The 24,236-nt window shown below is 37.9% G+C and overlaps 1 protein-coding gene across 1 annotated transcript; it reads left to right on the top strand.

Moving 5' to 3' along the window:
• Window positions 1-7,597: 7,597 nt before the first annotated feature.
• Window positions 7,598-10,603, top strand: rxfp3.2b (relaxin family peptide receptor 3.2b). Its single transcript, XM_042006511.1, has one exon. It carries the CDS (start codon window positions 7,761-7,763, stop codon window positions 8,958-8,960), a length of 1,200 nt encoding a protein of 399 aa, XP_041862445.1. The 5' UTR covers window positions 7,598-7,760; the 3' UTR covers window positions 8,961-10,603.
• The last annotated feature ends 13,633 nt before the right edge of the window (window positions 10,604-24,236 follow it).

Genomic DNA, 24,236 nt, shown 5'->3' with positions numbered 1-24,236 from the left:
AAACATCTCCACTGACGCTGTTCAGCTAAGGACGAAAGCGTTTTCGCTTTTGGGGAAGTGGTAGAATATCGGGTGTAGAGGACGTTTTTAAAAAGTGCAGGTGTTGTGAGCAGCGTGGGTATGTGGCGTCTTTCTCAAGGCAACCGTGACCACAACACACTGGCAAATACAACGAGCAGCATTCAGAATAAGGGACAAGAGACATCCTGTACTGGATAATCCAGTTTACATAAAAATACGGGATGTTCCGGCTAATACGGGACAGTTGGCAACCCTACTCCCTGGTGAGGTGTTGTATGCATGTCCCACAGGTAGGAGTCCCCGGTGAAGGCCCAGAACACGCTGGAAGGACTACATCTCTCAGCTGGCCTGGGAACACCTCGGGATTCCCCAGGACAAGCTGGTGAATGTGTCCAGAGAGGGGGAAGTTTGGGCTTCCCTGCTTATGCAGCTGCCCCCATGACCCGACCCCGGATAAGCGGTAGAAAATGGATGGATGAATTGAGATGTTTTTTTCTGTTTTTTATTTTCCTGTATGAACATAACATTGTTTTAATATTGTTTTATCACATTTGCAAATTATTGCATCCTCTTCCTGTTTGTATTTAATACCTATATTTTTTGGACTTGCAGTTCGATGTTTAGCGCTGCTTCTAGCACAAAAATCATTATCATTATGAGTAGAAAAGAAGCTTCCTTCACTTATTTCAACCTTCTGTAAACAAAACAGATTATTCCATCATGTTCTACCTATGTACACTGTACATATTACTAGTGAATATTTTCTACTGTCAGAACACATCTCAAATACAGCATATCATGCTGCAAAGTATACGTCTGATTTGCATCTGCGGAGTACAGATCTAAATCTTTATACTTTTACTAAGAAGTCTCCAGTATTGTAAAAATATGTAAAAAATGGCACGTGTAATTGTTTTAGTGTCAATGCACAGAAAAATAAAAAGTTGAAGCTGAGAAAACAAATCAATACATTGTGTTTAATGACAGTTTCACAAACTTGACTGAGTTGGAACAAGACGATGGAGGAGAAGCCTGTTGCTTTCTGTCAATACCCAATTTTACCACATTGTCTCCTCCACATTATAAAATGCTGAGAGGCCGTATTTGTTTCAAATGTTAGTAGAAACTATTCAACCTGAATTGCATTCAATAAAAGATTGTATGAGAGAGTACTTGTTTTTCTTTCCTTATTTGAACGATGATAGAATTCTGTCTCTCACATGCAAAGCTGTCTTTTCTGTCTATGAATGGGTCATTTTGGAGCAGCTAACACTGTTTTTCCTACACAAGGTCAGGTTGCTTGTTTTATAAGCTAGGTTATTTCATAGCTTGTTCAATCATTAAGAAGAGTTTTTGCTGTTCGTTGTTATGGTTTGACCAAAAGCATTGAAATGGAATTTATAATAAGATCATTAGACTTTTTTAGACATAGACTCATAGTCATCCTTCAGTTTTTCATGTTACGCATGATTAATCAAACCTGAGGCTTCTGTTCCTCCAGCCTGGTAAAACTGATTATGTTTTTTAAACAGTAGAATTTGCAATGGGCTTGTTTTCTCTATCAGTTCATTTTAGTTGCCTATACTCTCTAAACTACTCAAATAAAGTAAATATGCTTCATTTTTTTTTCTATTGCAGTTATAATAAATGTCAAGCCCTTTTGCATACTTGTAAAAAATAAAGGTATGTTTGTATCCATTGACCTGGCTAAGTCATCGTCTTTTTACATCTGATCTCTGCCTGTCCCCTTTCCTCTTTTGTTTGACTGTTCTGCTTGGTCTTTAATCAGGGTGAAAGTCTCTCCACCATCAGCTTTTCTAATCAGAACCTTAACCCACCACTTTGATTAACTAGGTCCCAATGGTGCCGAAGGGGCTCTACACATCAGCTCCCACTGAGTATGGTTTGTGTCAATCAAAGTGACCCCTCGCCTTCTTTTTTAATCTACAAATGGGCTTTATTTTCTTTCAAGGTGTAATGCTTAATCAGATGGTGTGTTATTTTGTTTGTTGGCATATTCCTGAGACCCTCCAAACTTTTGTTTTAACAAAATTGCAGAGGATTTGAGAGGATGAGGCAGAAAGTGAAACAACTTACCACCTACTCTTTCTTAAATACTCATGATTTAATCAAGTTTTTTTACAAATTAGTTTAGTGAATGAGTGATGAAACATGTATTTTTTAAGATATGAATAGTTTCTTTGGTCTCCTGCTATGCAAAATGTGGTGAGGTAATAAAATTACCAAATTTAAACATTACACAATTTAATGTTTTAACATCAAACGGTACACTGGATTTATTAATTGTCATCGGTGAGAAATAAGTCCATAAAGTTCCATTTGTCTTTTACGCCATTTCTCATAATGCAGCAGGAAAACAGGTTAAGCAGAGTACAAGAATCTGCAAAAGTTGTTTACCATTCATTTTTCCTGAAAAAGCATTTTTACACTATCTAAAGTCTCAGCCCACATTCCTCTCAGCCAATCCCTGTGAGTGTTGAGCATGTGGACAGTGCATGCATTAAACCAGTTGAAGTAGTCTAAACAACATCTCCCCTCAATAAGACTGAAACTGGAGTCAGGCTGTAACCTAACACAACTGACTCAGCCTATGAAGTTCTGCATAATGACTCATTAATCTGAGTCAGGTGTGTTAGAGCAGGGAGACATTAGTCAGACTGGAGTCAGACTGGGTTCTGCATATGAATGTGATCTGTCTGGTGTTACTTTCAGATGAAGCTTAATATGTATGGTGCATTAATAGCAAGATAAATGTATATGAAAATGACCAAAATGAAAATTTGCCTACATTGCTGTGGAGTACACTTATTGTGCAGGTCTCTATTTATCCTAAAGGAAGAGTCTAAGTATTCTCAGAGGTTCCTCCAACACATGACATGAGTTATTATATAGCCTTTCACTGTTTAAACATGTTTGCAGTTCTACCGCAATCAGGAAAAGCGTCAGTCTTTGGTCTTCCTTTATCAGTTTTATATCTTTGCACTGACTGATTTGCTGGAATTTAAATAACAGAATCAACTGAGCCACAAGTTCCACAACAGACCAGAGATGGATGGTATCCACATCAAGTCTGTTTAAATTAGCCATCCAAAGTTTATAACACACACGCACTTTAACAGAAAACACCAAATCATTATATGATAAACAGCCGAAATAAGTGGCACTACAATCTTTTATCATTTTTCTGCACATCATCAGCGCCTGCAAAGATTCAATTTGTTGCCACAAAAATACCTGCAGATTAACTGCTTATGGTTGTATTTGTGTACATCTTTATATCTGTCTCCCAGCTTGTTTCAGGCTACTGGAGACAATTTGTGCAACCATCCATCATGTTTTTGCTGTTGTTTTAAAATGAGTGTGGTCCCATTTTGTAAACAGTGAGAGGAGCTGTCTCGAGTCAGACTGGCTTTAAGATTTAACTTGACAGACCAAAAATCACATCTAACATGAAGCAAGTACAAATGATCTCCAAATTAATATATCAGTTCTTTTCAGAGTGATTGTGTAAGAAATATCATCTGGAAGAAAAAGTAAAGAAGCTTTCTACACTTAATTGTTGGTACAGGTGCATGTTATATGTTATAGTTATATGTAGTAGGAAAAGATTTACCCTTGACAGTATATTTCACCAAGACATAGATTATGAAGGCACCAACACTCTGGCAATGTTTATGTGTCACTACAATTTCTGCTGCCTCTGATCACTGTGTCACAACTGCAAGCTGGGTGAGTACTGTCAAATGCTAGCAAGGCAGACAACTCACAGTGAGTAGGAAGCATTTTAAATCAGTGTTGGATCCAGCTGCCTCAATATGATGCTTGCAGTTTAGATGGAATGTTAATCTGGTGCAGCCCTTGACTTTATATGCTGTCAATAAGGAGAAGGTTTGATAAATATGTATATTTTATCATACAGGGATGGTTTTACTCTTCTGATTCCTCAATTTTGTGTTATTTAATTTCTTATTTCATGTCAAGATCACCTTTATGCCTGTGTGGTGGTTGTGGCTCAGGTATTAGAGTGGCTGTCTTCCAGTTGGAAGACCTTTGAGTTTATCCATAGCTCCTCCATGTTTGGAAGTGTCTTTGAGCCAGACACTGAATCCCTTATTACTCCTGACAAGCTCATCAGTGTGAAGAAAAAGTACCATGAAAATACAATGACAAGCACTGTATGAGTGTTTTGTGAATGGAAAATAGATTGTAAAGCACTTTGTAGAGTCCAGATGATGTTAAAAGGTGCTATAAGTGTGGATCATTTACCATTATTGCCCACTAAACTGTTACAGTATGTATATCATCCACATGTCAGGTTTCCGTTTTCTTGTGGGCAAGCAAACCATCATAATCAAAACAATGTTCCCATCAGTTCATTCAGCCAGAAAAAAATACATTTAAGTAGGAAAGTGAGAGGCACTGGTGCAGATGAGTCAACACAGATACACACACAAGCACACACTGCAAACAAATCGAGGTCTAAATAACCGGGCAGAATTCACATCAGAACTCCACTCAGCACTGAAACAGAAGCTGAATGTGTTTTGTTCCTTTTTTGTTTTTGTTTTTTTCAAACTCAATAACCGTATGTGTTGTGCTCTACTTCCATCCGTCTTTTAAATGCTAAAAGCAGAAAACAGTCAAAGACCTGGACACGTACACACTTGCCCATAAAACTAACTTACTTATCTTATCTTATCTTTATGTTCTTTTTTATATAATGATGCTCATTGTAGTTATTTGTTAATGCTCTGCAATATTCTTTTGCACAGAAAATGTCCTGCCAATAAACCAAGAAAACCTGAAACCAAACAAAGTATAAGCTTCACTGAGCCCCATTAACAATAGATTATACTTTCGTTTAAGTATTGTAGATGTTTTTTAAGAATAAATACAAGTAAATGTGCCTTTATGTGTTTTGAATAAAGGACAGACACAAACCTTGGGGAGAAAAGGGACAATGAGTCTAAAATTAAATGTATTTAAATGAATTAAATCACTTTTAGAGTGATATTGAAGATGATGTTTGATCTCCAATTTGTATACTTTGAGTAGAGACTAGGCCAACTATTAGCCTGGCAGATGACATGGAAACTTTTCTTGTCCTGCAGTGGAATACCAATCATTCACAAGGTTATCCTGAGTGTTTGCCTACAGCCAGCTGTGCAAACTGACACTCTCCAACAACTGATTTATATTCCATCAGTATTCAGTAAGTATGATGTATTGCCGTGCAGGACAAAATATTAAACAGTTAATTTATTCAAGCAGACATAACCTCAGGCACATTGACATAAAACATATCCATGCAACACATGTAATCCCTCTTTCTTTTTTAAAATGATTTTGTCACATAACTGACTGAACACAGAAAAGATTTCCAGTAATATTTGTATCACCAATAATAAAGAAAAAAATAGTATTGTTGTGGCATTTAGATACAATCCTGCTAGGTGTTTACTTACTTGCTGCATTCAAATTTGCTAAATCAATCAAGAGATTGGTTGAGTCATTTAACCTGTACTCTAACCTCACATGCACTTCCCTAAAGTGGAAAATGCAAGAACACAAGAAACTACTATCTTTGATTTCCTATGGTTATCTCTTTATACTTGAGACTGCTGCCGTCTTACCACAAGACACTTATCAAAAAGATTTAGCTAGATATTCCTGACTACCTCCACAGATGATCTCACCTTCTTATCTGGAGCTGCCCAGTGACATCAGTGTTTTTACACATGGTTTCATCGCTGTATCACTTTGCTCAGAAATGCAAAATACGACCACCTCAGTAGCTCTGTTTGCTTAAATGTCCTTTAAAGCATCAATATTGTAAAATCCCCCATGCTTGTTCTTGACTAAAGATTTACTCTATATCCATCCTGTTTTAATGTACACAAAAAGAGAATTGATTTGGATTGATATAGAGTAAATCTTACTCCTCTTTAGTCAAGAAGAAGCATCACAGCAAGAGGATATAGATGCCTCAGTCTGAATGGCCAAATTATTCCATTCCCATTTCTGTCCCTTATTTTTCCTACAGGGTGCTTTGGGGACAAAAAGCCAAAGAATGTGAATGAGAGCCAGGAAATAATAGGTTTTACATTAGCTTGCACTCTTAACTTTATATATATATGTATATATATATATGTGTGTGTGTGTGTGTGTGTGTGTGTGTGTGTGTGTGTGTGTGTGTGTGTGTGTGTGTGTGTGTATGTGTGTTTTATAAATATATAAACCAGATAAAAATATCTGGTTTCTAAGAGCACACTTATTCTTCCAAAAAACATTAAATGCGTAGAAGATTAAAACAGGCGTACTGTCACTTTCTGCAAATTTAGCGGTTTAAGAACTGTTAAGATGACAGGAAGTGGGTAGCAAAGGATTAAAAGTAGCTGCCCATCCCCCCCCCCCCCCCCCCCCCCCCCTTTTTTTTTTTTTTTTTTTTCTTGTGTTTTTTTTTTATTAATTGTTTAGAATTTTAAAGCTTGGGATAACTTTTGTAGAAACGACGGAAGAAAACGGGCGACAGCAGAAACATTAGTAGTTGTGGAAGTTTTTGAATAACAATGAATTTAGCCCCTCACTCAATCAGATATTGGGAGAAGGATGCTGCACGTTTCACCACTTGATGCCAGAAAAAGTCCATTTTGATTACAGTCATTTAGCACCCCACTGTGTGACCAAGGAGGCAAACAGTTATAAACTAGATAATCACAAAACAACAGACGGAATAATTAACTAAATATCTATTCTATTGGGGTTTATAGAAGTCGACTGTGTGTGTATTTTTTTAACCAAATATTTATTCTTCACGGATCACGCCTCTATTCTTGCATCAGTAATTAAGTTTTCTGAGAATAAACATATCTCATGGCGCTGTCCACGCCCTCGCGCTGCTCAGCGCATCATTCATATTCATTGAATGTATCGTCTAAATATAGCTCTATATAGCCCATGGGACTTCATTTGTCTCATACACACATGTTAAGCATGTAACAATGAACAAACCTTAAAATGTTTTTCTCTAATTATTTTTACTTTTTAAAGATACGTACAATATAATAACTTATAATAACTTATGTTGTGAATTTTTAGGAAATATTTACTTAATCTTCCCCTAATAATTTAATGTTTTTTTTAGACTGAATTCGGTAACTTTAGCGCTAACCAAACAGACGGATGCCTTAACAAGGTACAGTGTTTCATATCACTGCGCCACAGATATCCATCACTGAAGAGATATTTCCTCAAGATGAAGCCTCCTCTGTGTCGGAATTCAGAGCATTTCTCACATTTTTGAATGTTTAATGCGCACCTCTGTCTTCACCTCACCAAACGCTCCATTATATTCAGCGCGAACTTGATCAAGCTTCTTCTCTCACATCCACTGAAATTTTGGTGTGGCTGCTGTCGGAGACTGGATTTACTCTCTTCCAATCACTGGGCTGCTTAAGTGAGGGCAACGGGACCGCGCTTTGCGCGCTCACGCGGACGCTATAAACGGGATGTAGCGCGCTGAAAGAGTAGATTCGTGCAGAAATGAGAGGAGGATCATCAAAAGACGGCATCCAGGTTGCAGTAGGAAACAAGCTGACAGAGAAACAACGGGAATGCTGAAAATGACATCAAGACAAACTTTTTCCTGTGTGTTTTGTAGCACGTAGCAGCTGTCTGACATTGCACTTAAAGGTGATATGTGAGAAGAAGCGTCCATCATGCAGCTGAATGAGACTGAAGTTCAAACACTGGCTCCAGAGCCATGTGAACAAATGCTAAAGGAGGACAACACTGGAAACGGCAACGGGGGTTCCACCAGCAACCTGTCACTACACTGCTGGCTGCAGCTCCTCACAAGGGAATCTATCATGGAATTTCAAGGAGACAGTTCCAGTGTAGTGGTGCGTGTGATGATAGCGTGTGTGTACTCTATAGTCTGTGCACTGGGGTTGGTAGGAAACTCACTGGCTCTCTACCTGCTTCACTCACGTCACAGGCAGAAGCAATCATCCATTAACTGCTTTGTGATGGGACTGGCTATCACAGATCTGCAGTTTGTTCTGACTTTACCTTTCTGGGCGGTTGACACAGCCCTGGACTTCCGCTGGCCGTTTGGTCGTGTGATGTGCAAAATCATCAGCTCTGTCACCACCATGAACATGTATGCCAGTGTATTCTTCCTCACAGCTATGAGCGTGGCACGTTACTACTCTATTGCATCTGCCCTGAAGATGCACAGCCGGAGAGCAGCAGCCACCAGGGCCAAGTGGACAAGTCTTGGCATCTGGGCTATCTCCCTGCTGGCAACTTTACCTCATGCCATCTACTCCACCAGCGCTGAGGTGTCAGATGAGGAGCTTTGCCTGGTGCGCTTTCCAGACTCGGGCAGCTGGGATCCACAGCTTCTTTTGGGTTTATACCAGCTACAAAAGGTCCTGCTTGGTTTCCTAATTCCTTTGATTATAATTACAGTCTGCTATCTTCTTCTTCTGCGTGTCGTCCTCAGCAGGCGCATCGCAGGTGCAGCAGTCCCAGAAGTAAAGCAAGGCCGGCAAAGCCGCCGCTCCAAAGTGACCAAATCTATTGTCATTGTGGTTTTGTCCTTTTTTCTGTGTTGGCTTCCCAATCAGGCATTGACACTCTGGGGGGTGCTCATAAAGTTTGATCTTGTTCCCTTCAGCAAGGCTTTCTACAATGTACAGGCCTATGCCTTCCCACTAACTGTGTGCCTGGCACACACCAACAGCTGCCTCAACCCTGTACTCTACTGCCTGATTCGCCGGGAGTTTCGGGCAGGTCTCAAGGAACTTCTTATCCACGCCACCCCATCCTTCAGGAGCTTGACTCACCTGTTGCGTCGGAAAACCAAAGTGGCTGAAGCACCGCCTGTTTTGGTGCTGGTCCAAATGGATGTCTGACTGGGATGATGATGGAACAGAAGGAGAAAATAATTAAGTATACTGATTGCATTGATCTGGGTAGATTCCTATCTGCCTTGCCAAAACAGAAAATCAAATTTTTTTCTGATTGTTAAAACAACATAAATGGAGAGGGCAACAATGTGGGATTTGTCCAAGTTTCACTGTATTATTGAAGATTCACTCTGCAGCAAATCCTTTTGTTTACACAGTGGCTCTCTGTTTTATTATTCTTTGCGACATCACTGCTCTCCAGTAACGTGTACTGTAAATAGAAGAAGCACTCAGAGAAAATATAAGAAAAAAAATGACATTTTCTTGTGTCATGGCAAATTGCTGTGTTTGCTTTTTATTGCTGTTGTGTACAAATGTAAAAGATTAAATCTATACAAATGATAAAACAGCTAAGTAAATGTGTAGAAGTATTAGATAAAAAAAAGAATGGCAAAGATATCCATGTACTTCATGTTTTTGGACTCAAATGATAGGATAAAAATTGTTTAGTGTATTTATTGATGTATTGTTGTCTTGGGGAAACAACATCTTCTGGAAAATGTATGTAAAAAAGAAAGAATGAGCACTTTAATCCATTTACTTTGCTGTTTGAAGGCAAGACCAAATGAAAGGCCGGAGATGAGATAATATAACATACATAAAATCTATCCTTGAGGAAACCTTAGATGACTGAAAGAGATTTAAGTTTCTGTACAGCAAATCTGTGCTCACTGTTCTCACTGAAGGTGCACAGAAATTCTCAAATCTGCAGTATTTCGCACAGCTGCAGATGGTTAGATTGGACATGAATAATTTAGATTTGTAGAGCTTCTTCAAAACAGGCCATTCATTCATAAAAATGTGGTATTTCATGAGAAGCTCACCAACTGTCAAATTACATGTGTATTGCAAAAGCACAGAAGATGGTATAAAAATGTGCTTTTCAGTCATTTCTCTGTATTTATGTTATGTTTCCATAATCATAAACTTTAATCCAAGACTGCTTTCTATTTTCATTAAAAAAATTGACTGACAAGATACAAATCAAATGACTTTTAAATTACAAGCTCTCAACCTGATTTGGAATAATTGGGACAGATGAAGTCAGAATTCAGAGCACACACATGGTGAGATAAATAAAGCACCAGCGATGCAAGTGTTGTTGCAAGACAGTCCTGGCCGGAAGGCATTGGACAAAAACCTTCTAGCTGCCGCTCTGATCTTTTATTAATGAGATTTAATGCTCTCATTCTGTATTTGCGCAGCACCTTTTCAGTCAATAACAGCATCAGTGTTGTGCAAATAATCTATGAATGAAGATGCTCACATTCTTGCCGTTAACAGCAGCTGCAGGCTGAGTGAGGAGGAAGCTTTTCTTATTCCAACTGGATGAGTCGAAATGAAAGGATGATTTGATATTCCTTCTGCTGCAAACCTTTTGTGACAGGGTGCTCAAAATATTTAAACATAAAAACTAAATGAATATTATGCAGTGATATTTACATGGTTTAAAATGCTCTTTCAGAGAACTGTGCAAATTTAAGGTTATTTTGTACTCCTGTTATACTTACCCAATGTGTGTTGTCACTGTTGCACAGCCAATGCACTTCTGGGAAACAACAACTTGATATGCTTTATGAAATATTGTAATAAAAGCCATGAAACAAAAGATTGCCCCAGATATGGAGAACCAACAAAAGCTCCAGAGTCACTGTTTGAAAGTTTGTTTGTGACAAGGAAATTCATTTGCAGTTCATGTGGAGGCATGACCCCACCATTTAAGTATGATAAGGGTCATATAAAGAGATTATCTACATGATTTAAATGTAAAGAATATTTTTTGTTGAAAAATTACCAGAAACTAAATGAGATAAATACATAAAAAAAAAGAAAAAAACCTTGAATCAAGCAGAACTGAAGATAAAGGGCTTGATTTGATATCTGGGGGAAAATAACTCTATTTGCAATAGGTATTCTGCTGTCTATCATCCTTGAAGGTGACCTGGTATACACTATTCACAGCATGCAGGAAGAAGGGATCAGCTGAGGCTGTATCTCATTTCTGGTCCTTAGTGGGTAACCATAACCTTGTCATGCTGGAGCAGCATTGCTTTCATTGAATCAGCAACTTGAAGTGAAAACTGAAGTGAACTTTTATTGTCTCCTAGATATTTCTAATAGCCAAGCTCAGTTCTTTCTAGGTAATGTAGTGTTGAATGAACTCCAAATTAAATGGACCTTTATTCAAAAACAGTGGAAGCAGACAGTCTAAACTAGCTGTCCTGATTAGAAAATTTGATAATAAAATAAATGTGTCTTTTAAGCACTTGTTTTATTCAGTAGGTTTCTATCCCTGTTTCACAGCTAATCATCTCAAAAACTGCTCTGCTGCTTTTTTGTGCAGCTAAAATAACAACATAGAAAATCCCGTGTCACAGCAGTTCATGAAAAAGTCATGAAACAACTGTTGTATCACATTTAGCAGGCGACAAAATCTGCATTTCCAAGTCAAAGGGGGATGGATGGTGGTTGACGACTGTCAAGCCAAAGAAGGGATGGGAGATTGACTCCAATCCAAATCATTCACTCATCTTCCATACCTGCTTTATCCTGTTCCAGAGCCGAAATCCATCTCAGCGGCTGTCAGGTTAGAGCTTTTTTTTCTCAAACTGGGGCGCTCCCTCCCAAGTCCTATAATGTCATGGCATGATAGGGGTGAGGACACATGGGATTTTAAAAATGTCGTAGAGGACCTGATGTCTCGATGACTTGGGCTCTTGGAAACATTCTGGTCCACACTCCAGACCCATTGGTAGCAGTAATGCATCAAAAAACCTCAAGAAGAAGAAGAACTGCGGCACAATTGTGGAAACACAGCAGAGTTCATTATTCACTAACCAAACAGTCCCATACTGATCCACTGGTCGTAATTGGGCTTAAGGCAGTGCTCAGACTCTTTTTGGGCTACAAACAACAAACCGCACTGTCATGGTGATGAGACAGAGATAGACAAGACAGAAAGAGAAAGGGAGCGAGAGAGAAATGGAAACAGGTACCTGCAATGAAAGAAGGTGAATAGTTTGTTCATGGTGTTGAAGCAAATGTGTTAGAAGACATTATTACACCCCCCTTATGTCGATAAGCCACTCCAGTTTTTAAAGATGAAACTTTTAAAATAAAAAATGAATCCCTGCTTGGTTACGACACATAGGAAATGCAGCTAAATAAAAAGACATATTAGCCTATTATGGACTATGTTAAAATGGTCCATCTGAGCCACATAGTTGGTAAGCTGAATTAATTAAATCTCCAGCTGCAAGCAGAGTCCTGCAGCTGGAGGCTAAAAGCCTCGTTTCCACCAATGGGTGCAGGTTGGGTCAGGATGGGACAGTTAGGGTGTGGATATGGTTCATAAGCTGTAATCTTATTGCTTTTCACAGCCAACTGTAACCTTACTTGAACCTTACTTGGCGGAGAATCACTTGGATACGATAGAAGCCTCACTACGTAATAGCATGACGTCATCGCAGCGCTGCTGGAACCAAAACACGGCTCAGATACAAAGAAGTTGAATGGTGGCTGATGGCTTTATAACACCATTTTAAACAGAGATTTAATCAGCAAGCAAAGAAACTAAGTTGTTCTAAACATGGAAAAATGGGTCCCAACTCGCCCTGACCCACATGGACCAGCCACACACACTCATGATTATTATCATACGGCCCGTTACCCACTGTTATCTCCAAGCCAAATCTGGGCCCGGCCTGTTGATATATAACCCATGACCTGAACCGTGATGTGCACATAACACAGTAATGATCTTTGGAGGCGGTTTATTTTCAGCTGAATTTGCTCTTAGCATGTTTAATATATCTTGCATCACATTGCACTGAATTATAAAATCCCTCTGCAATATAGCTGCTCACAGCAACATTATTTTGAATCAAGTTTGCTTTGCAAAAATATCCACAGTCCCTGGCTTAAACGGTGTTCTTCGTTCCTGAATCACAAACCCATCTCCAAGAAAGATAACTCTGGCACTTGATACTTTGGAAAACTGTTAATGAAATACCCAAAACACAACACAGTTATTTAATATCTGTATTTAAAAAAGTATTACTGTCATCCACAATCTTCAGACAACTGTGAAATTTTGATTTTATATATATATATAAATATGATTGCACAGGGAACCAGCGCCCACCCATATCTCACAGCCATTTTGCCCACTCTATTGTCTGTCACCACTCCTTTGTCCCTTTTTGTTAATCACCATGGTCACTGCTGACTTCTGGTAGGTTTAAATTAAATTCCGTTTCTCAAATATGATCCATTTGCAGCATTTTTGTTTCATAGTCTTTCAGTGTCTGCCTGCCCTCTCGTCTTCTTGTCTAGCATTTGGGTTCTTCCTCTCCTCCTTCACCACAGATCATTACATTGAAATTTCTTTTTATTGTAGGATTGAGTTGTTTTCTTGCTATTCAAATCTACACACCCAAGGATTGAAAGCATATCAAAAAACAGTCTAACAACAAATACAATTCAAATTTTCCAAGGAATGACTGGGTGCCAAGGACTTCTACCTAAAACGTTTTACGAGACAAACATGACATTCTATTGTGATACATCACTTTAACATCTGAGCTGGGTGACATGAAAAATTAGCAAAAGGTGTTGCTTTTTCAAGAGTACTGATTTTTCTGTTTTGCGAGAGCTGTTATTTGTGTCTGTTTAGTCCATTTTGTACAAATGAAAATACTTTCTAGTGCTCTACACAAAAAAATGCAGTGTGTTTTGAATGGTTGGAAACATCTCTGCAATAACGAAAGAGAAGCTCATCATATAATTATATTCATGAAAATTCTTAAACAAAAATACAAGATTAAAAATCACACTTAACACTTCAAACAATCACTTTCCCGTACTTATCTGAGTTGATGTTTTTGATGTCCATCCCTTTTCTCATCACTGGAATCGAAGTTTCCTGAGACATACCTCCACCTTCCACCGCCCTTTCCTTCAACCTTCATCTCATCTCCTCAACTTCCTCCTTTCCCTCATATTTATTCTTTAATAATTTACTTTATATCAATTATTTTTTAAATAATACAACAGGAGAAACAAAATAAGAGGCTGGTAGTCTGGCTTGTAGTCCATCCATCTAGCCATTTTCTGTCCCCAAAACTGTTAGACAACAGGCGGCACCTGGACAAGTCACCAATCCATCGCAAGGCTCGTCATCCATTTTGCGAAAGACTGAAAGATGTGTTCACTAATATGAACGTGTCATGTTGCACAGCTTCCTGTCATTTCAGTGCTAATTTAGTTAAATACAGTTATGAGATTTTCACATGAAAATATGCACACAATTAGTCATGTGGAAAATATATACTTTGTGGCAGAACATTTCTTGCATTTGTGTGTTTTTCATACTGTTCAGTCAAGTAAGAGGATTGGGTGAATCTCCCTAAATATCTTACTCTTGTGCTTTGCTGCATCCATTTTGATTTTCATTAACAAGCTAGTAATTTGTTAACCTCTTTGCATATTCAACTGACTTCCTGGCATACAGTACAGTTTCTCTAAAATACAGAATGCAAATTCAAAAGACAGAGGTTTGCTTACCTACTAGAGATTATTGGGGATTTCCATAGGAATGAGTGAAGTGTGAGTTATTCTGCTTTAGAAACATAGACTTATGTGGAACAGATGCTACAGTGTTAGCACAGATCCCCTGCCCAGCTATCAACAAATAATCAAATACCTCATTTGATTCTTGATTATCCACTATCAATCAGTCAATCAATCAGGCAATTAATCTTTATTTATAGAGCACTTTTTCATGCAAAAATAAATGCAATGGAATTTGGTTTACATTAAAAGCAGTTACCAAACCTAGTATCAAGCCAGCATCTTAAATATTTATTTTTAATCATACCTGTTTGATGAAGATGTATATCCTCTACAGCAGCCATCCCAAAATAGCGGTCCACAGGCCAAATCTAGCCCGCGAGAGCAAAGTGTCCAGCCCATGCAGACCCAGTTACACTATATATAATAAACAACCATAAGGTGAAATAAAGCATGTATGGTTCTATTTTAGACACACCCCACACAGTACACTTGACCCATATTGCCCGTTTGTGCATGTACATGAAAGATCCAAGATCCACGCCTTCATCTTCAACTGTTACTATCTACCTAGCCGACCGCATTGGTAAGCGAAACATTACCAGTAAGTCACAATAAATAATGAACCAACAACAGCATAGCCTCTGTTAAGAAGCGCAAGGTTGACCAGGAAAACCGTCACTTCAAATCTGACTGGACAGAGGAGTTTTGTTTTATTTTACCCGACCATGCCAATGCAAAGCCAGCATGCTTAATATGCACTAAAAACTGTTTCTGTTAGCAAAGCTGAGAATCTAAAGTAGCATTAAACACTTTGCATGCTGTCAGCTTCAATGCCAACTACCCAACAAAATCAGATCAGCGTAAATCCAAAATAGCAACCATGCTAACATTATATAAGCAGTCCGTTTCTACTATGACTAAATCGACCTCGGCACAAGAGAGTGCCACAGCTGCATCACTGCAGGTTTCGTGGACCCTGACTAAAGCTAAAAAGCCCTTTGCTGATGCCAAGTTGATTAAAAAGTGTGCAGTTGAAATGGCAGCTGAAGTTTTGAGTCATGATGAGAAAAAGAAGAGAGCTGTTGTTGAGCTGTTAAAGCAGGTGCCACTGTCTGCAAACATGGCAACTAGAAAAGTAGAAGTTTTAGTGGAGGACTATTTTTCCTGTTTACTCACTGAGCTGAAAAAAGCAGAAGCCATGTCACTAGCCATAGATTCGTCCTGTGACCGAACTGATATGATATGGGGCAACTGGGTGTGTTTGTAAGATTTTTCGATGGGAAAACTTTCGGGAAGAAGTGCTTTGTTTGCTTCCTTTACCAGGGTGCACAACCAGAGAAATAGTCTTTATTGAGTTGACACAGTTCTTTGAAAAAAATGGCTTGGATTTAAGCAAAATCATGTAAGTGGTGATGGACGGAGTTCCATCAATGGTGGGACAACGCATGGGACAACATTGTGAAAAGCACAACATGCAGGAACATCCAGAGATGAGGATTTTGCATTGAATCTGGCAGAAAACTTTAAGGTTTGATTTGAAAGCTCCCCTAAACTTTCATTTGACGTCTTCCTCTTCCTGAGACAGCCATTCCCTGTTCCAGCTGATGGCCAGTGGGCTGCAGAGGCTAAAACGCTGGTGCCGTCTGTTGATGAGGCAGTACTTTAAATGGACGTCTTGGAGATGGCAACTTCTGAGCACAAGGATGTTTTTGGATCAACATGGTTCCACAAGCTCAATTCAAAAACACCAGAGCTGTTGCATATATATATATATATATATATATATATATATATATATATATATATATATATATATATATGTGAGTCATCATTTTCTTCAGTCTTGGACAGTGCCTCAGAATTGTGTCAACAAAATACAAGCCTAACATCAGAAAGATTGCCTCATCCTGTTGCTCTCACTTCTCTCACTGATTTGTGAGTAAATGTTAATTTTCACCTATTTTTGTCAATCAAAAAGAGTAAATGAATTAAATGAGACTTTTAAAAATTTCATACAACAATAAAATACAGAAAATAAATGAGAAAATTTAGAAAAATCCAATAAAACCAAATGACATTGTTTGCAACAAGAAAAGAAAATACTTGACATTAAGAGCCCGCTATTGTTTGTTACACAAATATTTTAAATGTGGTTAACTAATAATATTTTGTGTTGTTATGTTATTTAAAAAGGGACAAACTAATAGTCTCTCTCTGTCTGTCCTCTTTGTATTCCTAAGTGTGGGTGTGTCTGTGTTTGCAGGCTCTGATATCCTCCAGTCTGACTGTGTTCAGGCAGTCTTCCTTGGCTCATCTTTAGTTGGATGTAGCTGCAGAAATGCTGCTGACGGCTGTCTTTGGGGAAAGCTGAAAGCCATTTGGACATTTTGCTGTGGGGTACACTGTCTAACAATCAGCAACAATGTTACTGAATTTGGTATTCAGAAATATGTCATTTAGAAAAGTTTTAGTTTAGGAATATTATCAGTAATCTTTGCCTCAAATTTTTCCTCTTGTTCAAAACTTGCTGTAGTGCTGTTGTTTTTGGTTATTGATCAAACTGGTCATAATATTTTGATCAAAATATTTTCCAGGGCCATTCAAATAAATCCATCTTTGATACAGACTTATGTTCTTTGAAGTGTGCATTTTTTCTGTTGTGTGTCCCTCAACACGGGCTATGACTAATACTATATCTGCTACTACAACTAACTACCACTAGTACTATTAACCATGACAGTAATACAAGCCTACTTCTATTAATAACAGCAACAATTTCACCACATAAAACAATCTTTACTCATTCAATGGAAAAAAAAACTCCAAACAAAACAAAAAAAAACAGAGGTTGACCCTCAACTTGGCAACCTGGACATAATTTGGCCCTCGGTGAGAACTAATTGGGGGACTCTTCTCTACAGCCTGTTGGGCAAGCAAATAGTTCAGAGTCAGCCTCATTTCCACAGTCTTCTGGCCAACAGCCAAATGACCTATAATGAATCTAAGCATGCAAAGCTCATGAAGTTAATTTCAACAAGTGCCATGTAGACAGAATATGCTAAGCATTTAAAAGAAAGGATGGATGGTTCTTTTACTGCACCTGACCTGTCATATCCAACACACTATTCTTCTCTACTAGATGGTCATATACAGAAAAAAATATTGTAATTTACATTTATATTTAATCATTTAGTGGATCCTTCATTCTAAAGCAACTTTATAAGGAGGTACAAGTACAAGTAGTTAGGGAGTGAGCGCAGCCAGTCATAAGGAGAGTAAGTGAGTGAGTGTGTTTTGTCATCAAACCCTACTAACAGAGGGGGAAAACCACAAATATAAGTCTTCCTGTAAAACTGCTGAATACAGAAGGGATTTCATAACACAATTCATTCATTTTTGAGAAGTTAAGGTAAATTATAGGGTTAAAAAAGACTCTAATTTAAGAGCTGTTTGAGAACCAAAAGAGCCGGCTCTCTGAAAATCATCACTAACACACAGGCAGCAGCAGAATATATACTTTTACATTATTATAATTGATTATGTTTTGTTGCTGCATGGATGCAGAGTCGTCCATGTCCACATCTCGAGGTATTGTAGAAACGATTAAATTCAACACCCCTACAAGTAGTATGAGTATATACATGCAAAGTAAGCAAAGGTAAACTAAGTAAGAGGTGGTGGTCTCATAAGAAATTAGTCTTCAAGAGATTAATAAAGATAGAAAGGGATGTTCCTGCTCTCATAGCTTGTTCCGCCATTGTGGATCAGCAATTTCCACCTCTTTGGCTCCATAATACAGTTTCTTTCTATTCTATAATAGTCTTTGCAGGCATTACCTATAAAACTGAGCAAGAGGAAAAAGATCAAATGATGGATGAAATACCTGTGAAAATGTTGGAGCAACCCTTAAAGAATATTCTTGTTGGCTAAAAACGAGAGAAGCAGGTTTAAGTCAGCACCTATGGGAAAATGGAAGAACCTCTAAGCTTTAACAACAAAAGATCAACAAAAAATGAAAGTTGACTGTGGAGGACTCACGGGAGAGTAATGCCTTGAGCTTTTCATTTTTTAATAAGTGAAGTGTTGTGATCTTTTATGTTGCACTCTGTTTTCATTGCAAAAGAACTGCATGATTTTCTTGCACTTGAGAATGCAGTCACATCAGTTTCAAAGCATCAGCTTTATTTATCTTTCTCTCTATAGGAAAAATGCATGGAAGGGGGCTGCTACCACAAGAGTTTATGCTTTTTTAACCAAAAGCTAATAGACTTATCAGCACGCACTTATCGTAACTACCATTCATGTCAGGCTTTTTGATCAATATTCAGCTAAATTCTCCCTGTGAAAGGAAGTACTAGTAGAAGGTTGCATGACACCCTTGGTGATGACCTTTCTCATAGGACTAATGATAGCCTAACAACCCTTGCATCTGTAGCATATATAATTGACTCTCATTAGCACTGAAGGACAGACATAGAATTGACTTTCTTAACTATTAATGGGATATTTTTTAAAAAGCTTTAGACTTTAAACATGTTGACAAAAGCTCTTTATATACTTTACAAATTAAAAGTATCAAGAGTTTGCTACTGAACTTTGTAAACAGTCAACAATGTAACAACAGCAATGTAATTTAAATTCATCAACTATGACAAAGCAATTTTTTTTATGACAAAGTATTCAACAATTATACACTAAAAAGCACTTTGAGGTCCACCTATTTGATTACTTGTCAACACCATTAGTTAGTCGGCCAATCAAACAGCAGTAACTCAATACATCTAAGCATGTAAACATGTTTAAGATGACTTGCTGAAATTCAAACCGACCATCAGAATGGGGAAGAAAAGGGATTTAGGAGACTTTCCAAATCCAATCCAAAATTATTTATAAAGCTGGTTTAATAATAACAATGATTGACCAAAGTGTACATGAAAAATCTTAGACAAACTTTGAACATTGTATGGTTGCTGGTGCCAGAAGGGCTGTTCTGAGTATTTCAGAAACTGCTGATCCAATGGGATTTTTACACACCTTCATCTCTAGGGTTTGCAGAGAATGGTCTGGAAAAATAGATAATGTCTAGTGAGTGTCAGTCATCTGGAAAAAAATAAAGGTCTTGTCAGAGGTCAGAGAAAAATGGGCAGACTGGATTAATACAATGGAGAGTCAACAGTGAGTAAAATAACATCTCGTTACAACCAATATGTAAAGTACCACACAAAATGTCGAACCTTGAAGCAGATGGGTTACAGCAGCAGAAAACCACACCAGGTGCCACTCTTATTACCTAAAAACAGGAAACTTAGGTTATAATTCACACTGACTCACCAAAATATGGGCAGCAGATTATTGGAAAAATAATCTCCAAGTCTCTATTTCAGCTAGAAGATTAAGATGGTAGGGTAGGAATTTGACCATGACAGCGTGGATCTATTCTGGATTGTATCAACGGATCAGGATGGTGGCAGTGTTATTCTGGATTATTATGGAGGATATTTTCTCTATATACTTTGGACATCTTAACTTAGCATTGTTTAAAGTCCACAGCCTACCTGATTGTTGATGCTGACCAATTCCATCCTTTTGTGACCAGTGCATCCTTTTCAGATGGCTACTTCCAGCAGGAAAATGCCCCATGACATCAAGCTCAAATCATCTCAAACTGGTTTCTTGAGCAAGACAATGAGTTCACTGTACTGACCTCCGACACATGTCAACTCATACCGGGAGTGTGTCAGACATGGAGTGCCCACTAAGGCAGTCACAAAATCCAATAAGAAGTGGAGAATCTTGTGATTCTCCACTTCCAAGATAAACGTCTTGTTGTCCATAATGAAAAACAAAAACAACAAACAAACAAACCCTTAGAACCCCTGACCATTGATGACATAATATTGAAATAGTTCAGCTATCGCAAATCTGCACAGGGGCTTTTATTTAGAAAGTTCCTGAATGCTTTACACTGCTCCTGTGTCTGATTTGCTGTCTGGGCCAAAATGAACTGCTGAACTGGATGCGTTCTGGATGCACGCACGCACCCGGAGGTAACTGGTAATGTTCTATTCCCTAGCAAAAGAAGCTAATCTACTTGTTTAATTATTTATTTGTTTGTTTTATTTATTTTTTATCAAAAGGGTATTTAAATATCAGATTTACTGGTCAGTTTAGTCTATTGCAATGTTTGTCAGTAGTGACTGACATCACTAAGGTCTCTAAAGTTGATTTCTTTTTCTTTTTCAGAAACTTTCAGTGATGGTTAAAAAGGTAGTTGAATGAAGGGTTGAATATGAATTCAGTGTTTGTGTGATCTTTATTAAAAGTAGGTTTAAGGTCTTTTTTTTTTTTTTTTTTGACTTGTATGCTGACGACGCTGTGCTCTACAGAATACTCAAGGAATTTTTTGTGAGCCACATGGGGATGAAATCAATGTCATTATTAAGAATGTGAAAGATGAAATTAATTGGGAGAAAAGGTGGAGGAGGAATAGAAGTACCTTCAACTAAACAACAGACTAGATTGCATTTGCAACACAGAAGCATCACCAAGAATGGACAGAGGAGACTCTACTTCCAAAGGAAGCTAAGATAATTTAATGTCTGCACCAAGATGCTGCATATTTTCTATGAATCTATTGTGGAAAGTGCAATCAGCTTTGTAACCGTCTGTGGGGGCAGCAGCATCAGAGCCAGAGACTTAAAGAGACTGAACAAATTCATTAATAAGGCTGGTTCTGTGCTGTAGAATAACTCTGTAGCTGCTGAAGCTGATTATTCAGAACAGAATGCTGCTCAAGCTTCTGAAAATAACAGACAACTCTTTGTGTCCTCTAAACAACACAGTAAAGATACAACAGAGTGTGTTCAGTGTTAGGATTCGTCGAGAAGTCTAATGCAAGACAGAAAGGTACCGGAGATCATTCCTGCCAGCAGCCATCACCCTCCAAAACAAAGCAATATTCTTCTAGTTATTTATTATTATCATTGATTTTTTTTTTTACATTACAACATTGTAAATTTCCTCTGCTATAAATAAAGTATTTATTAATTTCTTTTTTGTTTTTAATTTTATTTCATTCTCAACATACAATATGTTTGTGCTTAAATGAAACAACTTGCAAGTGAAGCTGGTCTCTCATTCTGTGTAATTAGGAAAGTGGGTCATTAGCAGGAAACTGTTAAAAATGGCTGTAAATAAATTGGACTACAGCCACCATTAACTATAGTCAGATAAAGGTTTAACGCATAATGTTTTGCTCATGTTAATTTCCATTGCCTGAGCCCTTTATTTTCCTTTTTTGCTTCTTTGTCTCATTATTAAGAAAAATAAGAACTAAAAATTATATATATATATATATATATATATATATATATATATATATATATATATATATTATATATATATATATATATATATATATATATATATAATTTTTTTGTTATAATTATTATCCCTATATATTGATATTGGATCATTCTAATAATAATAATATTATTCACAGTTTTATAATAATTCAGTTATGAAAACCTGCACTTGACATTTGAGCTGTTTTTAATTCCAGTGCTACATTTCTCACATGTAGGTTTCTACCTCATCTCTGTTCAGTTATCTTTTAGTAGCACATTTTTTTCTGGTCAAAACCACTTGCACAGTCACGCACATACAATCATTGAATTCAATTTACTCTTCCAAAACAACAGATTGCACTTACCTTTCTGACTAGAAGATCTCGTGAGGCTGGACCTCTTCCCACTTTCCTGTTTTATTATAATAGCCTACCTTTCATTTTACAGTTCTCTTGTGGCCACAGTTGTTTGCTTTGGAGCTTCTGTGTCCACCATGTGCATTGCCTTAACTGTGATTTGAGGGAAAAGAAATAGCCTTGCTACATTTTTTATCAAGCAAACTAATTTTCCTCCTGCCCACAGCAAGAGCATGAAAGTTAAGATTATACAAATACACAGTTGTGGGGCTCTTATCAGAGTGGTAACCCAGATTCCAAATAGATATATTCTTTAATCTCACTGATATTGCACAGTAAATCTTCTCGTGCTTCATGAGATGGCTGATTCTTAGCATGTTTAAGTCATTTGAGTGTCTTGTCAGTGTTCTACCCTGCACAATGCCCAAATGCAAAAGCCATGCAGAGATAAAAACTATAGAATCCTGCATGGTTTTATTGTCCCTGAGGGGGAAACAAGCCATTGTCAAGCAACTTCTCTTTGAACCTGAAATCCCTGAAGATTAACAAAGGAGGTTGGGTTACCGTCTTGTTCACTGAGCATCCTGAAAATAGATCAGAAAATTCTTCAGGTAAGCCGGGGGTTACATTCACCAGAAAATCTCAGGTTCAACATTAAAGTCAACAAAAAAGATGAGAACCTCATCTGTAATCAGGCACACGGCTTTTAATGCCATTATGTGGATACTAATTTAAAACAGAAAAGGTGAAATCTGTGACAAAAGTGAATTGTCCAATCATTTTCAGTATATTCAAGAAAGGGAGAAAAAATTTAAGAACTGTTACATGTCCTAACAAAATAAGGCTATTTCCATAAAGCCGGATTTTGTTTTAAAATGCAGAGCTCTTGCTAAGTTGGCACCTATATAAAGGTGTCCTATTACGTTATTTTGACTTTTTTGAGCTTCCTACAGTGTTATAGTGTTGAATACTCATAGACAAGTGAGTGATGCCATTTTTATTACATAAATGCATCTTCTGCCAGGAACCTTGGTGTCATGGTAGACAACCAGCTGACCTTTAAGGTCCATGTTGCCTCTCTACAGCATCAGGAGCATCAGACCCTACCTGACTGAACAGACAGCTCCCGGTTCAGGCTCTGGTCATTTCACGCATTGACTATTGCAACTCCTTACTGGCTGGCCTGCCTGCATGCTCCGTTAAACCTCTGCAGATGATTCAGAATGCAGCAGTACGTCTGGTCTTCAACCAGCCCAAAAATGCACTCATGTCACTCCGCTGTTAATCGCTCTTCACTGGTTTCCAATTGCAGCAGGCATCAAATTCAAAGCTCTGCTTCTGGCTTACAAAACAATAACCCAAATGGCTCCTGTCTACTGTCACTCCTTAATACAGAGCTACACTCCTTCAATTACACTCTGCCAGTGAAAGACCCCTAGTGCTCCCACCACAACGTGGCGCAAAATCAGAAGCTAGACTCTTTTTTCTGTTGTTCCCCAGTGATGGAGCAATTTACCAAACTCTGTTCAAACCATAAAGTCCTTATCTACCTTTAAGAGCAAGCTAAAGACTCACCTGTTGACATTGTTTACTGAGTATTTATATTACTTTGGTTTGTTTACGAATTCTGGCTGTGTTTCTATGACAAAAACAGTGTGTGCTTCTGGCAACTGCTCCCAGCAGTTAAAAATAAATCTCCCAGCAGTTGACCAATCAGAGGCAGTCTGAATCAGGGGGAGGTGGGGCTCAGGGCGGAAGAGTCTCGTTCTGCTTGTTTGTGGCAGAGGCTGCTCTGAGGGCCTACGATATAAAATAAATAAAGGGGTTTGTGAAAAATGCTTGATTGATTCCTGCCCTCGTGAACTCGCATATTAAAATAAATTAGCCTGAAATGAGTATAATAGAGCCACTTTAAGCATTTAATAACCACATAAACTATTCAAAAA

This window comes from Melanotaenia boesemani, chromosome 14, assembly GCF_017639745.1.
Source record: "Melanotaenia boesemani isolate fMelBoe1 chromosome 14, fMelBoe1.pri, whole genome shotgun sequence".
NCBI classification, from domain to species: Eukaryota; Metazoa; Chordata; class Actinopteri; order Atheriniformes; family Melanotaeniidae; genus Melanotaenia; species Melanotaenia boesemani.
Note: the sequence above shows the minus strand (reverse complement) of the source record. Positions and strands in the feature narration are given on the sequence as shown.